This window comes from Phyllopteryx taeniolatus, chromosome 9 (assembly GCF_024500385.1).
Source record: "Phyllopteryx taeniolatus isolate TA_2022b chromosome 9, UOR_Ptae_1.2, whole genome shotgun sequence".
NCBI lineage: Eukaryota > Metazoa > Chordata > Actinopteri > Syngnathiformes > Syngnathidae > Phyllopteryx > Phyllopteryx taeniolatus.
Window position 1 is genome coordinate 29421960 of NC_084510.1, and position 14414 is coordinate 29436373.

A 14414-nucleotide genomic window follows, 5' to 3' on the forward strand; every position below is an offset into this window, starting at 1 on the left:
AACACTGTTGTGTGCAATTCATTGTGCGGTGTTAATGTGGTCTCAAGAGCTGTCTCAAGAAGCAAATATAACCTCAGCTACAGTCAGTTGGGCTGCACTCAGAAAATGCATCAAAGCATGTGTTCAGAACATTCAGAGATTCTCCCATCCCTTTAGAGTATTGAAACAATAGAAATCCATTTATTGATTGTAGGGGTGGGGCTATACCGATTATTATCCCATCAATCGTTCGTGTAATCGGATAATTGATTTTGCGATGTTTACATTTCCGTATCTTGCCAGTCATAGACGTGTATGCTAGTTCTGCTTTGCAAAGACACATTGCAGTTTCTTATTTTCTTTTTAAATGAGATACATTCTGTTTTGCGCACTCTTTCCTCCTGGCCCGGCGGCATCGCGCCATCTTATTTCTAAACGAGTCTGCAGTAACATTAGTCGGTGTGGAAACAATCACTGCGAAGCCTCAAAGCAGACATTTTGCTGTGACTTTTTTTCCTCATCAAATTATTGAAGTTATTCAAATAGTCATTGCAGACCTATTTGATTGTTCATTTCCCCCCATAGTCGATAAAGCACATTTAGCCAAATTCCAATTACTAACGCTAAGATAAGCCTCTGTGTGTGATGAGCTAAAAAGGCAACATTTTGCAACAACAACAACAACAACAAAACAACAACAAAATTTACAACGCATTTTAAAGTAGTCAGGGGTTAAGGGCCAAATAATATATAATTTTCATAATAATCAGTACTTTTGTAAGATGCCGCTGAAGGAGATTGTCCCGAGCTGACCACACAGGCCGACTGCGCTTATCAAAATGTGAGTAAAGGTCAGTGCGGCCTGGTTTCTATTTGCATGCTCATTTTTAAATCAGACCGGTGTGTCGTCGAGGTTCTTTTTATGAGTGCGTATTTTTGTGTGTGTCTGCGTGCGTTGTAATGATGCTACCCTCCCAAAGGGATAGTAAGCTTGTCCAGATAAATCATCCTCAGTTGGGCAGCCGCACCAAACAAGAGCAGAGGGGGGGGGGGGAGGGGTGGACAAAGCCATATAAACAGGAGAACGCGCAACGAGAAAGACGTTAGCACGAGCTGGACCTGCGATGAAACACGATGACGAGCGGTATTGTTACAAAAGCGTGCCCGACTCAAATGAAGCCGTAAGTTTGACATATGGTCCGGACTTCTAATGCGTCGCTGAACATATCTGAGCCCAGCAGTAGGCCAAAGCAGCAGACACTAAAAAGGAAGAGACAGTCAGCCAGATGTTAGGCCAGGCATTGAGACTCAAGACATCCCCTAAAAGATGCCTAAAACATGTTTCCATTACTCCCACTTTGTCTTCCTCTAACTCGCACAGACTCTCATAGAAACCTGTTAATGAGTATGTAGTGCGAACCTTAACAGGGATTTAAGCACCACTAGGAGAACACCGGGGACAGATGTTTGCTAATTCCCGAAGACTGAACAGAGTCGGTAATTAGTGTTTACCCAAACACAATGTCCTTACTGATGGAATTTCAGGCTCAGGTCGGCAGGCCTATCGGTCCCAGGACCTGGTCCTGAAAGGAAATGCTATACGACCTCATTCTAACGTTTCTTTATGCAAATGTAATTACTGGAGTCCACGGTATGCACTTAGGAAACAGTGCAGTCTCTCATTGGAGAGTTTGAAAGTACACTAACAGTTAGATTAAGTCAAACTCGCCGAGAACATCACACCGAACGGGACTCCAATACGCCCATTTGTGTCAGCAAATGTTTATCCAACAGAATCACTGAATAAAGAAGTAGTTACTTATATAGAGTGGCTACCAGAGGAAGTACATTCCCCTTGCACAAAACTTTGCCAATATCGCAAAAGATGGAAAAAATGGATGTCCTATTAAAAAAAACCTTGTAAATTCTATTACACATCTACTGCCAGGGATGTTTATACTTGTTAGCTTGAATGCAACCATTAACTGTCATAGACGTATATTTCATAGAAATACATTTTTTCAACTTGGAAGAAGGTCTCAAGCCAGCAAAATTCTGGTTTGTTAACTACTGTAATGACTAACAGAGCTCTGTAGATGCCAGTGTTGCATCGCTTTAGATGTGATATCAGCACAGCTTTTGAGGAGACGATAAAGATTAGGCGGTGAATCGCAACTTGTCATGCCAACATGTTGGGAGTCGGACAAGTCTAGGCACTTCACACTTGAACAAAGTATGGCTTTAGAGTAGGTAGTAGAAAGCGTGCGTCCCGACGGTGAGAAAAGGTGGCACAGTTCATGGAGTGAATCACGAGCGGCGTGTAAAAAAGCCAAAGTTCAACTCGAGCCATGCGGTGAGCCAGCGTCGCACATGGTGCACATCTGTAAATAAGTTACTATTTAGCCATCAAAAGCCCTTTCTTAGAATTGTTTTTTTTTATTTCAGAATTTGAGGCGTCACAACAGCAAAACATATCAGCGTCAAAAGTCACGGTTCTGCTTGACATGTTTCTTATCACAAAAAGCTCGGTCAGAAACATTTTGTTGTTGTTGCCGCCAACCCATGTTCTTCCGGTGATTATAAAAGAATGCAAAAGTATAAACAAATGTTTTTGTTCTGGTGAAAGAAGACAGTCTACTGTTTCTTTTTGTAGGTGCTTATATAGTTACGGAACACAGTGTTCTTGAAAGATCAGTCAAAACGCTTTAAAACACACAATATGGGAAAATCTCCTTTGAAAAAAAGCTCACAGTCAACAAGTTAAGATGGGCAAGCGTCATAAAGCAGCGGTTCCATGTTTCGTCTTACAAAAAGAGAGAGAGAAAAATGGCGAGGTTAATACATGGTGGGTCAGTTCGACAGCTTGTTGCAAACGAGGCTCACCGGACAGTTGTCTGGTACACGAGGTCCTCGCGCTTGCGGTAGTCCTCCATGTGAGAGTAGTTGGTATTAAACATGGCGTCGTAGGTGAAGATTTTCTGTTTGATGGTGCCGCCGTCTGTGACCTGTGAAGCAAGAAAAAAAAAAGGGAAGAGAGAGAGGACAATCGTGATTCATCTGCTGATGGATGGGACAGGGCCAACCTTTTTTGCACCGAACGCTCTGCTGACGCACAACCTGTTGTCCACGAGGCCCGCAGTGGAGGACATGCGTGTAATTTCTTCATTGATTAATGTGCTGGAATCATAAGCCTGTAGATCTCGAAGCGAAGCGAGTTAACAGCTGCTTATCGGATCGCATCTGGGATCTTTCCGGAGTGCGCGTGGTTAAACCTTCACGACATGCGAGGCATTGAGTGTGTCGCTTTCTGCACAAATAATGGCTTTCAGAGGAGGATATTCAAAACACTGCTCTCATCTTTTTTTTCTTTCTTTCCCGGGCAGCGGGATGGATGATGGAGTAGTTCTTTCCTTCCTCTAATATCCACAGGATTGCTAAAGTCACTTAGCATGTGAATGACAGTGAATGCTTCCCTTCCCCGCAAGCCTCAAGCTGCCATAAAGGAAAAAAAAAAAAAGGCTGTCAGGATTTTAATGGAGCCGCTAATGCCGCTTTGAAGAAGGAAATTGTTTGGTGGGCCTGGATGCAAGCCCTCTTTGCCTTCTTCTAGTTTAGAAGGTATCATTCACATCCAGTCAATCCCCTTTGCTGGGGTAAACAACGGCAAGGCCTTTCTTGATTAGCTATTAAAATGCAGACATGAAGACAAAGCCAAATTGTGTTTACACGAGAAAACAATTATTCTACGTGCACCGTGGCCAACTCGTAGAACCGCTTGCCTCCGGAGAAAGCTCACTGCCTCGGGAGAGACGACAGTGCACAAACAACTAAAAGTACGAACGTGGACGTAAATAACAGATGCGTTTAAGTCACGAGTCAAGTCATTTCGTCTTGGGCAAGTCACTGGTTATCGCGAGTTTCTTTGATGAAAATGTGCAAAGGTCCGGTCTCAAAACTTGTTTTCGTCAAGTCACAAGTCATCAAAAAAGTGACTGGAGTCGAGGTCGGGTCGCAATGACTGGAGTGCCCATCTCTGGTAAACTAGCTTCACGCCAGTCACCAGGAAGAGGCGACGGATACTTTGACACACTGAAAATGTGACAACGCTTTGGCGGATTTTTTGGGGCGGATATGCTCAGGCGGCTTCCGTTCGGGAAGCAACACACCGCCCAACGCTAAAAGCGAATCCGTGTTTGAAAATCCTGTTGCAACCCCATGCACATTCATTACAGAAATGGACCTCTGGACCAGTATATATTTCAGTCAGAGGTGACTTAGAGGAAACGCATTTACGTAACATAAAACCTTTGTTTTTGTCGACAGTTTTTTTAGACTTGAGCTATACACAATCGATTTAATGTACAGTCATGGTCCATTTCCATTTTCAGTAACATGTCTTGTTTGGGGGGGGGGGGGAGTAAACTATGAATTTGATTGGATATTTCATAGGACATAGTTGAACGAGAGCACACACACACTTTATGTGTTGTTGACATTTTCTTGGCCTTTTTTTTTTACAGTAGTGTTTATGAAAATGGCAGGAGCATTGTGCTCAGTCTCAACTCATCGGATTGGATTTCAACTACGAGAAGTTGAGCTCTGTCCAACTCCTCGGGCAGCATTATTCTGCTCAATTCGACACTTGCATCCAAAACAGGAACTATGAACATTCACAGTTATTCGAAACAAAGTTTTTTTGTTGTTGTTTTTTTTTAAATAACAATCAATATTTACGCTTCCTGAAGGAACTCAAATAAAAAAGGAACATATTGTCTAAAAAAAAAAAAAATTCTAATTTGTACTGTTGGTGCTGCTGCTCGAACCTTCATTGCTGTGACTGAAACCTCCCAAGGGATTAATAATATCTATCTATATACAGCATCCACAGACCCCAAGACCAAGACCCCCTAGATGGATTAATTTCTGTTCATAGCCTGTTACATATCCGTCTGCCCACTGTTATTGGAAAATGTAAATGTCAAACATCATTAGTGTAATTTTAGATAAACCAATCTATTTTGTGCTGGGAGTAAATACTGAACTACAACCCTGCAAAATGCAATGTGGATGTTTGCTGCACACTGCACACAACAAGTCTTAATTATCGTGCACGAACCAGTGCGAATCCCAAAAAGTACTTGGCTTTGGTCAGAGGGGTCGTGTACACTGCACACACGGCTATTTCCAAAATCCCGTTTGTTTTTATGTGTTTGGTCATTTGAGTGGCTATGCTGGCACATGCTCAGTTCGACAGCAGGCGAGCGAAAACGGCCAATCGCGTTCGGCCCTTCCCCGACAGTGTCTGTGAACGCTAGTTCACATTGCGCGAGCGAATGAGGGAGCTGTCAAATGGCACCGGTGTAAAATGGCACGGAGTCACTCTTTGCCATTTTGCCGGTGTCAAAAATAGAAGCGGGCACAAAGTGAAGGGAGCAATAACGGCGGCCGCGAGGTGGGAACATATTTAGAGGGGTGGGGTGGGTTTACAACCAATCACATTGAATATGTTCAGAAGCTCATATGTTAACCTAAGTAGGCCATTACCAATATCATCGCCTGATTGCACCATGGTTAAATCATGTCATCTTTACACGTCATCAGAAATGTTGCACAGCGCGAACGGCTGCCTCACGCTTACACAGGAGTCAGCTACCTAAAATATCACACGTGAACTCACATCATGTGCCGAACATTCACAACAACAATAGGGACAGGGAAACAGGTCTTTTTTGATGGTTAGAGTCAACAAAATCAAGTATTTAGGGTTCAAACATGCAGTGTGGAGTCCCCCCCCAAAAAGGCTGAAGAAGCCATTCCTGAAAAGACAAGAGAAATTCTTCCATTTTAGTTTGAAGCAGCCATTTATTTTATGTCATTTTGGACATCACCAAGCAAGCTTCAAACACAAATTGTCTTAAGGATTGTTTGAAAATTAAGACCGTGAGGTCAGTTTCACTGAGTAACATAAAAGTTGGTAGGCGTGTCTATTTTGAGTACACAAACAAAAAAGTCTAAAAGACGACACGCCTGAAAAGACACAGGAAGTCCGCCATTTTGGTTTGAAGCAGCCATTTTAGACTCATTTTGCCTTTTTCCAGGAGTCTTCGAATTCAAACTTGTGGTTGGGATTTTTTTCAAAAGCCAGCACACGAAGCCCCCCCCCCAACAAAAGCAAACAAAAAAAATAAAAGATGCCATGCCTGAAAGGACACAGGAAGTCTGTTCGAAGAAGTTCGAAACCGCGGCTCTGCCTTTCCCGCATTTGCGTGAGTATTCTCCAAGTACTCTGGCTTCCTCCCACGTTCCAAAAACATGCATATTCATGGAGACTAAATTGTTCATAGGTGTAGCCATCTACGACCCTAACAAGGAGAAAATGGACTTCAAATTAGAGACTTCCTGATTGATGCACATCAAAGAATGTGCAAAGAATCTGTGTATGCCCTCCCCGCCCTGATCTCAAATGCTTGGCAAGAGGCTCCAGATCAGAATGTGTGAGGGCGGGTGGAAATTCAATCGGGAAGCCGTGAGGGGATGATGAATAGCATCTGATTGCAGTAAAGTAGCGTCAGTCGAGGAAGGGAAACCTTCCCAGCGATTGTTTAGCAGAATCTAGGCCACGGCGTGCACACAATGCATAGCACCTCCCCAACATTCGGCGGCATTAAAGAGTCACGACACATTCCCTCATCTGGCCGGCAGCAGATAGTGGATTTGGAAGGTGAGAAGCGAGTCCGCAACAGGTAGCCAACAATGGGGCTGGGGGGGTGGTGCGGTGACCGCTCAAGGATCTCGCTGGACGCACCGAAGCGGCTTCTACATTGATGCCTCACGTATTTTATGAGCAAGGGGGTTAACCAGAACGCTGCCAGTGTGCCCGTGCGCTATTTAAAGCCGCAGCTGTACAGGAAGCCGCTGGAGGAAATTCGGACTAATTCGCCACAGGCCGACTGTGAGCTATTCAACCTGAATTCCTTCATCATCACCGCAGGCCAGAATCACCACAGCTAGTCCTTTTACGGTTCAGTAATCGCCTGCTATTCGTGGGGGAATAGGGACTGAGCTCTGCAACGAATGGATAGCAAAAAAACGGGGAGTAATTGCCCAACAAAAACATTTGTAAATTGTTTTTTTTTTTTTTTTATAAGAAGATTAGCATTCCATAATGTTGTACTTTTCAAAACATACAGTAATGACAATTTATTAGAATGTAAAGGATTAAACCGTTTTTGTTACTTTTTTCTTCAATTCAGTGTACATTGTGCTGCTCCTCCTTCTTAAGGTAAATGGCTCGATTTGATTTCGAGAAAAATGCATCTGAAGTGAATGTTTACTCCTCCCCAGCATACAAAGCTTTCCTCTCAGTGGAGTTGTATAACTTCGACATACTTCCTTGACGCCAATTACGATTTAGACAGGACTTGGGGTTGTTGGGGTTTGGCGGCATCTTTTATGGTTCAGAAAGAGCATAAAAGAACACAACCCCCATCAATTACTCACGGATTTTAGCTCTTCGCGGTCCCTATCCCCCGCGAACAGCGGGGGTCTACTGTACTAAACAAGCTCACAATTTACAGCTCTCTAAGTGTGTACTTTGTCTTTTAATATGCACGGGGGAATCACAGCTTTAAATATTAAATCCCACTTCGTGAGCATTTTCTTTGTGATCTCTAAATCTATACGAGTCTCAAATGTCCATGAGAATCTGCTTCATTCTTACAATAATTATCAAACAAAAAGGTCTTAATGAGATTTATTTCTTTCGAGCGCCTCATTAGCAGCCCGAGACACGCCGCAACAAAGGCGATGATCAGAGCTTTGTCATGAACCAGCTTGGTACTTTTTTGTCCTTTCCATGCTAATTTGCCTAATGTTATTATCACATTAAGTGTCTTTCTGAAACAGATGAGGGGTGGGGAGGGAAGGGGTGGCGGGTCGCATAGGGAGGCATTGTCTTTTTGTGAAATAGCTAAGTACTCATAACATTTAGACATTACAATTCTAGATGTGAAGCTCAGGCATGGTTTTCTTGTCTTACTATTAACCATAACATGACTGTATAGGACAGTGCTTCTCAATTGTTTTCTGTTACGACCCCCCCCTCCCAGGAAGAAGAAATACATTTGCGACCCTCCCACCCGCAGCCGCCGCGAGTGCACCTCTATATAACATTGTATACAAAGGATAATCTAATCTAATCCTTATAAACATTGAAGAAAGTACAAAAGAAAGAGATGAGCATTGACCTTACATAGAGTATGAGCAGGTCCCATGGTACAGTGTTTTGCAAGAAAAATGTGCTCTATTGCAATAATCACAGAACACAGTAAGGGTATTATAACAAACAGAGAACAGTGGAGTGTGGCATATTGCAAGCTTTTACATTGCGATATCGATTCAGTCAAATTGTTTTCTTACGACGCAGTATATTTTGTAATTAGCTGATGGGAGGACAATGCACTATTAGTCACTGGGGTTATCAACACACTGACGTCTCCGAGGTGGCGAGAGACTGTGACAAAGACGCAAGGCTCTCGCCAGGCTGTGATGGGGCGCTAAAGTGCTTCACGGATGGCATTTGCCCCCGCCGCTTTTACGAGGCGCAAAAGCCGTGATGTACAAAAGACGGGATGGAACAAAGCAAAGTGGTGCACCTAAAAGGAGCTAATACAACATCACTTTTTTATTGATATTTTTTGTTTTCTTTCCATTGTTTTTTGTTTTTTTTTGTACAACGCATATTACCAAAAAATGCGTAGCCTCCACAAAGGCCGTTTTCTCTGGTCTTATACTTATGGGATGATGGGCAGCAATGACACTTGTTTTATTTCGGTGTTGGACAGTTTCTCGGTTTACTTCAGTGTCGACAGATTGGCATGGATGACATGGGTTCTCTCGTCTGACCACTAAAGTTGTCTCCAGTGATTTATTAATCCAGGTGGCGTAAATTTGCATTATATGTCCTTCCTCTAGCTGTTTACTCTTTTTCCTCTTCATTCATATATACACATAACAACATGAAATTTGGTAGGTACATCATTCATGAGCAGACGTGCAAAAAAAAAAAAAAAAAAAGAACTCTTGAAAAGCCATCACCTAAAACACACGTCTGCAATTTGGGTGTGAAGCGGCCATTTCCAGGAGTCCATAAAATACGAACTTCTCCGTGGGATATTTGGAAAATCCAGCCAGTTTCACTTGGTGTCATGAAATTTGGTAGACAAGTCTATCATGAGTAGAGCCGGAAAAAGTCTCAAAAGCCGTTCTTGGAAAGAAACAGGAAGTCTACCATTTTGGGATGAAGCGGCTATTTTAGGGTCATTTTGGCCATTTCCAGTGACAAAATGCATGACTTGAAGTGTACACTTACTTGACCGATGGGCGAGGCTAAATAGCATCCTGGAAATATTTGACTGATTTTCATTGCATGGCAGTGAATTTAGATTGCTTTGGATGAAACACACAACTAAAAAAGAAATGTTTGTCACCCAGGCTGCAGATACGGTTTTTTAGCTAGACATTGGTGTTTTTCCAACGCGATATTAGCGCGGAAAAAAACAGGTTGCAGTTGGCGACCGTGTGGAGCTGCCAGATTACATGTGCGGATTAGGGCCTGCCCACGTGGGAAAGCGTGCCACCGACGGGAGCAGAGCGATTGCGTCGGGCTCCGCCACCGTGGTATCACTCAGGCATTTAGCTGTTATGCAAGCGTGTTATTGAACGCCATCTGAGACACGCGGGCGCGCTTAATATAGCAGCCATTGTCAGCGAGACGGTCCGTCAGCAGCGAGGAGGTGAGGATCGAAGCAAAGTAGTTTCTTATTGTGAGAGCGCTCACAGGGCACAACATTGGGTACACCTGCTGACGTATAGAGATGGCTCACCAATTCTGCCTTTCAAGGAACACTCAGTTTCTATTATATCAGCATCTACATATATGTTATATTTATTGTTTTCCTTTTCCTTATTAATGAAATACCGGGTTGATATATTGCAGAAATGCACACTGACAATATCAGAGAGGTATTAATTGTTGATTAATTGTTTGTTGCCGGTACTGCAATTGCTGCGTTTATTATCCTCCTTGGGAATTGAGAACAAAATTAATTTCCAAAAGCAGTTATACTAATCAACTCAAAATTGGGCGCACATGTGTATCATAACAGTTGCAAGGACACGTGCACAAAATCAAACAGGAAGTCGGCCATTTTGGTTTGCAGCTGCCATTTTTGGCAAATTCCAGGGCTCGTACAAATTTCTCTTGGGGAATTTGCCTCAATGACTTCCAACCAGACGCAGGTATCCGAGACAGATGGACGACATTAAATTGTGATTATTATTAATTGTTTCAATATGGGCGGAGGGAGCTTGGTGTCAAAGTTTGGGCCCGAATATTGCTGCTTAAATTGTGGTTTTAATTTGTTTCTAAGGTTTTAGCGAAATGGTCAAAATAATAGAAATAGCTTACAGTATAATGGGCCGCTACGATCTAAAACCTAAAAAATAAAAACGTTAAATTAATACCACTCGGATGGTTTCAATAAAAAGTGGGCTTTATTCCTTTTGAAAAAGCAAAGTTTACAAACATACATTTGACATCGCACAGCAAAAGATGCCCATTTAAAAATCAAATCACAGGCATGCAAACGTGAATATGTTTCCAGTGGTGCCAGACTCGAATTCCCAGAGTCACACTTCTGCTGAGTCACCCCAACACTAATTAGCAAACAATACAACATCGCAAAGTTATTCCAGGCGACTCCATCTGTAAACGAGAATCACTTGAAGAACTTCAGCTAATTAATAGGCTGCCAAGCTCATTGTTGTTTGCGTATGGAATTTCTTTTCAAAGGAAGGTAGATGAAAACACCTGATTTATCAACGTTTACACCTGAAATTAGCTTTCATTCCAGCCGGTGAGTGACATACTTTTTAAGCCTAAACAGAGACGATGAGGGGAAATGAGATGCGGCGGCAAACACTCGTCCTTAATCCGTTTGAAAAATCAATGACTGTTTCGTGACTCGGAGTTCTCTCACCTGATGAGAATTGCAGTAAAACATCGAAGCCATTTTTGTGACTTACACATGACTCATCGTTGATTTGTTGATATTGTTTTTCCTCTTTTAACGACCCCCCCCCCCCAAAAAAAAGACTCGCAAAATCATGTGAAAAACTGACAAATAACAAGGTAACCTTTGACCCCAGATACTTCACATGTTCCACTAGGGATGATGAAAGACAGAAGTGCTCTTGCTTTGATGGGGAGAGCTAGGGCACGACACATTGAGGAAAGTTGGCAACAAGAACATACAGTACATCGTACTGTATGTATGTGCTGTGTACATAGATTTTGATTATGAGACGTAAAAACATTATTACACGATCCAGCAAATGTACCCTAGTGGGACAGGGGGCCAAAAATGACGAAAAATTGTCTCCTACAGAGAACGCGAGCAAAAGATCTTTTGAAAGAAGAAAATGGATGGAGAGAAGATATTGATGTATAGATGGAAAAAAATATGTAAGATGGTCGATGGAGAGAAGATGATGTGATAGATGGACAGACGAGGCGAGAGAGAATATAGAGGAGAGACGGTAGGTGGAACTATAGCTGAAAAGAAGATAAATCAAATACATTTTTATTGTGATCATCTGACGTAGCCCATTCTGGTAAAAATTCACTGAGATGGATCGCAACAAAACGCAGCATAAATACAGCAAATAAACGTGCAGAAAAGCGCATTGAGACCGTTTGACCAAGCTGTAATTGAATGACACCTCCTCCATGTGTATAGTCATTCTTCTTCTTTACAATAAGCGTGCCTCAAGTCACTCTTCTTTCACCCGTTTCACCGCGGAGCTACAATACCTTGGCTTCACCTTCGGCGACGACACTTCACGGCCAAACGGCGACTTACAGCGGAGCGCGTCCGCCACTGCTGTTATCTCCGGGCTCATTTAAGGTCCCGATATTCAGACTTACAGGTGTATGAAAATAAAAGAAAGAAGAAGAAAAAAGAAAATGCGATGTAAACAAGCTAGCTAGCTGGCAAACTTAGCATGGTGAACAAACCATCTAAGGCAAAGGATGTTTTTGGAATGGACACGAGCATGCTCAAAGATCTAGGTTCAACTCTTGCTCCTCCTATTGCCTCAATCATTAATCTTTCAATTTCATCTGGTCACTTTCCAAAGGCCTGGAAATCTGCTATTGTTACCCCTGTCTTTAAATCCGGTGACTCAACTTCTCTGAATAACTACCGACCTATAAGCATTCTTCCGGCCATTTCCAAAGTTGCAGAAAAATGGGTGTCAGAGCAGATTGTCCATTATTTAATCAGCAGCTCCCCCTCTCTCCACGCCATGCAGTTTGGTTTCAGATCCAAGCATTCCACTGAAATGGCTACATGCCTCTTCATTGAGAAAATAAAATCTTCTCTCGACAAGGGTGGAGTTGTAGGGGCGGTGTTCTTGGACCTCAGGAAAGCTTTTGATACAGTAAATCACTCTGTTCTTCTTACCAAGCTCTCAAAATTTAACTTCTCTCGCAAAGCTGTGAGCTGGATTGAATCATATCTGCATGACCGAACACAATCTGTATCAGTTAACAACTGCAGATCAGAGTCTCTTAGGCTAACCTCTGGAGTCCCTCAGGGATCAATATTGGGCCCCCTTTTATTTAGTCTTTATATCAACGATTTGCCCACTGTTTGCTCTGAAGCAGAGTGCGTAATGTATGCAGACGACACAGTTTTCTTTGTTCATGGTCGCTCCAAAGATACTGTTGCTGCTAAACTCACTAATACAATGTCCTGTGTCACAACTTGGTTGCAGGAGTGCTGTCTACAGCTAAACGTTTCTAAAACTGTAGGCATGTATCTCACTAAAACAAATAGAGTATCACCTGACCCCGACATACTTGTTAATGGAGAAAAAATGCAAATTGTCAGCCAATACAAATATCTTGGGTTAATAATTGATTCACAGCTTTCCTTTAAAGCCCATATTGACAAATTGTGTAAAAATATCAAATTAAACCTCGCAAATTTTCGTGCAATTCGGAATGAAATGTCAACTGAAGCTGCAAAAATTTACCTGCATTCGATGATTCTTAGTCACTTTAACTATTGCATAACCAGTTGGTCCCAGGCTGGTCAGAATGCAAAAAAACCATTGGAAGTTTTGTACAAACAAGTAATTAAAGTGATGGATAAAAAACCAAGGCACTATCATCACTGTGCAATTTTAAAAAAATACAGTCTTTTAAACTGGGACCGTCTTCACATATTTGCAGATTTAAATTTGATTTATAAAGTACTGCATGATCTGGCCCCAGCTCCTCTGGCTGAGTTCATCAGCCAAAGAAACAGCTCTGAGCGTGTCACTCGAGGCTCTGTCAGAGGTGACTGTCTCATTCCTCTGCGCAGGAGCACTTTCAGTAAGTCAGCCTGGTCAGTGAGGAGCGCTGGTGAGTGGAACTCAGTACCTAAGGAGGTTAAACTGCTTACAACATACAAGGCCTTCACAAAAAAACTGAAAATGTGGCTAGTTAACACCTATAGCTGCCAACACTAAAAGACAAGTATGTTATGTTGTCTTTTTGTTATGATCAAAAAAATTATGGTTTTATTCTCTCTTAATAGTATAGTTTGATTATGTATCCTGTATTATAATGTCTTGTAGATGTATTTTACTGCTTTTTTACATCATGGCCAGGGGACTACAGATGAAAACTAGCCTTCTGGCTAATTCTGGCTTTTTTAACCATGTGTACTTCATGTGTTTTATGAAATTGCATTGTCCCCTTTCAAAAATAAACTGAACTGAACTGAACTGAAGTGTTTTTTGAGCTGCTCGACCTAGCTAAAGAAATTTCCACACTAACAACCGAAAGAAATCTGTGACAATAAATTAACTATTCAGTACTTTATACTGTATTCTCATTAGTTTAAGCGTTAGTTTGTTTGCTCTGTTGATAGCATTGCTTTAGCCTTGCTAGTCCAGACAGCTTTTGTTCTCGTGTTGTCATATTGGCGCGCCTGTCGCCATATTTACGTCTATTTTACTCATCTACTTATTCATACCGTGAGAGAAATTACATTAATTAAGCATGCTTTTCTTTTTTTTTTTTTTTTTTCTTTTTTTAAATGATATGACAAATCATTTTGCGGACGTTTGAGAACGACAGATTGTGGACTAAAGAGAACCGCACTGACAAACATACGATATGTAAAGTCAATGCTCTCAGTGTAAGTGCTTAAATCGTGAGCATTGACTTTCCCCTATGTGTTTAATGGACTTTAAAAACTGTATACGCCCAATTCAATGCATTTACTGTTTATGTTTTGAATTATTATTTTGCTGCCGATGCAGTTTTGCAGAGTAACGCACTGTAACATTTTGTAGTTTCGCCTTCACACAACAAATGAGCT

General features: G+C 42.0%; 1 protein-coding gene across 2 annotated transcripts in view; it reads right to left on the minus strand.

The window, feature by feature from the left end:
- Positions 1–14414, minus strand: part of igsf21a (immunoglobin superfamily, member 21a) — a 166459-nt gene that overhangs the window by 76361 nt on the left and 75684 nt on the right. For both annotated transcript variants that reach the window (XM_061785727.1, XM_061785726.1), the window contains exon 3: positions 2863–2984. In XM_061785727.1, coding sequence (XP_061641711.1) covers positions 2863–2984 — 122 coding nt within the window. The remainder of the gene's footprint in view (positions 1–2862; positions 2985–14414) is intronic.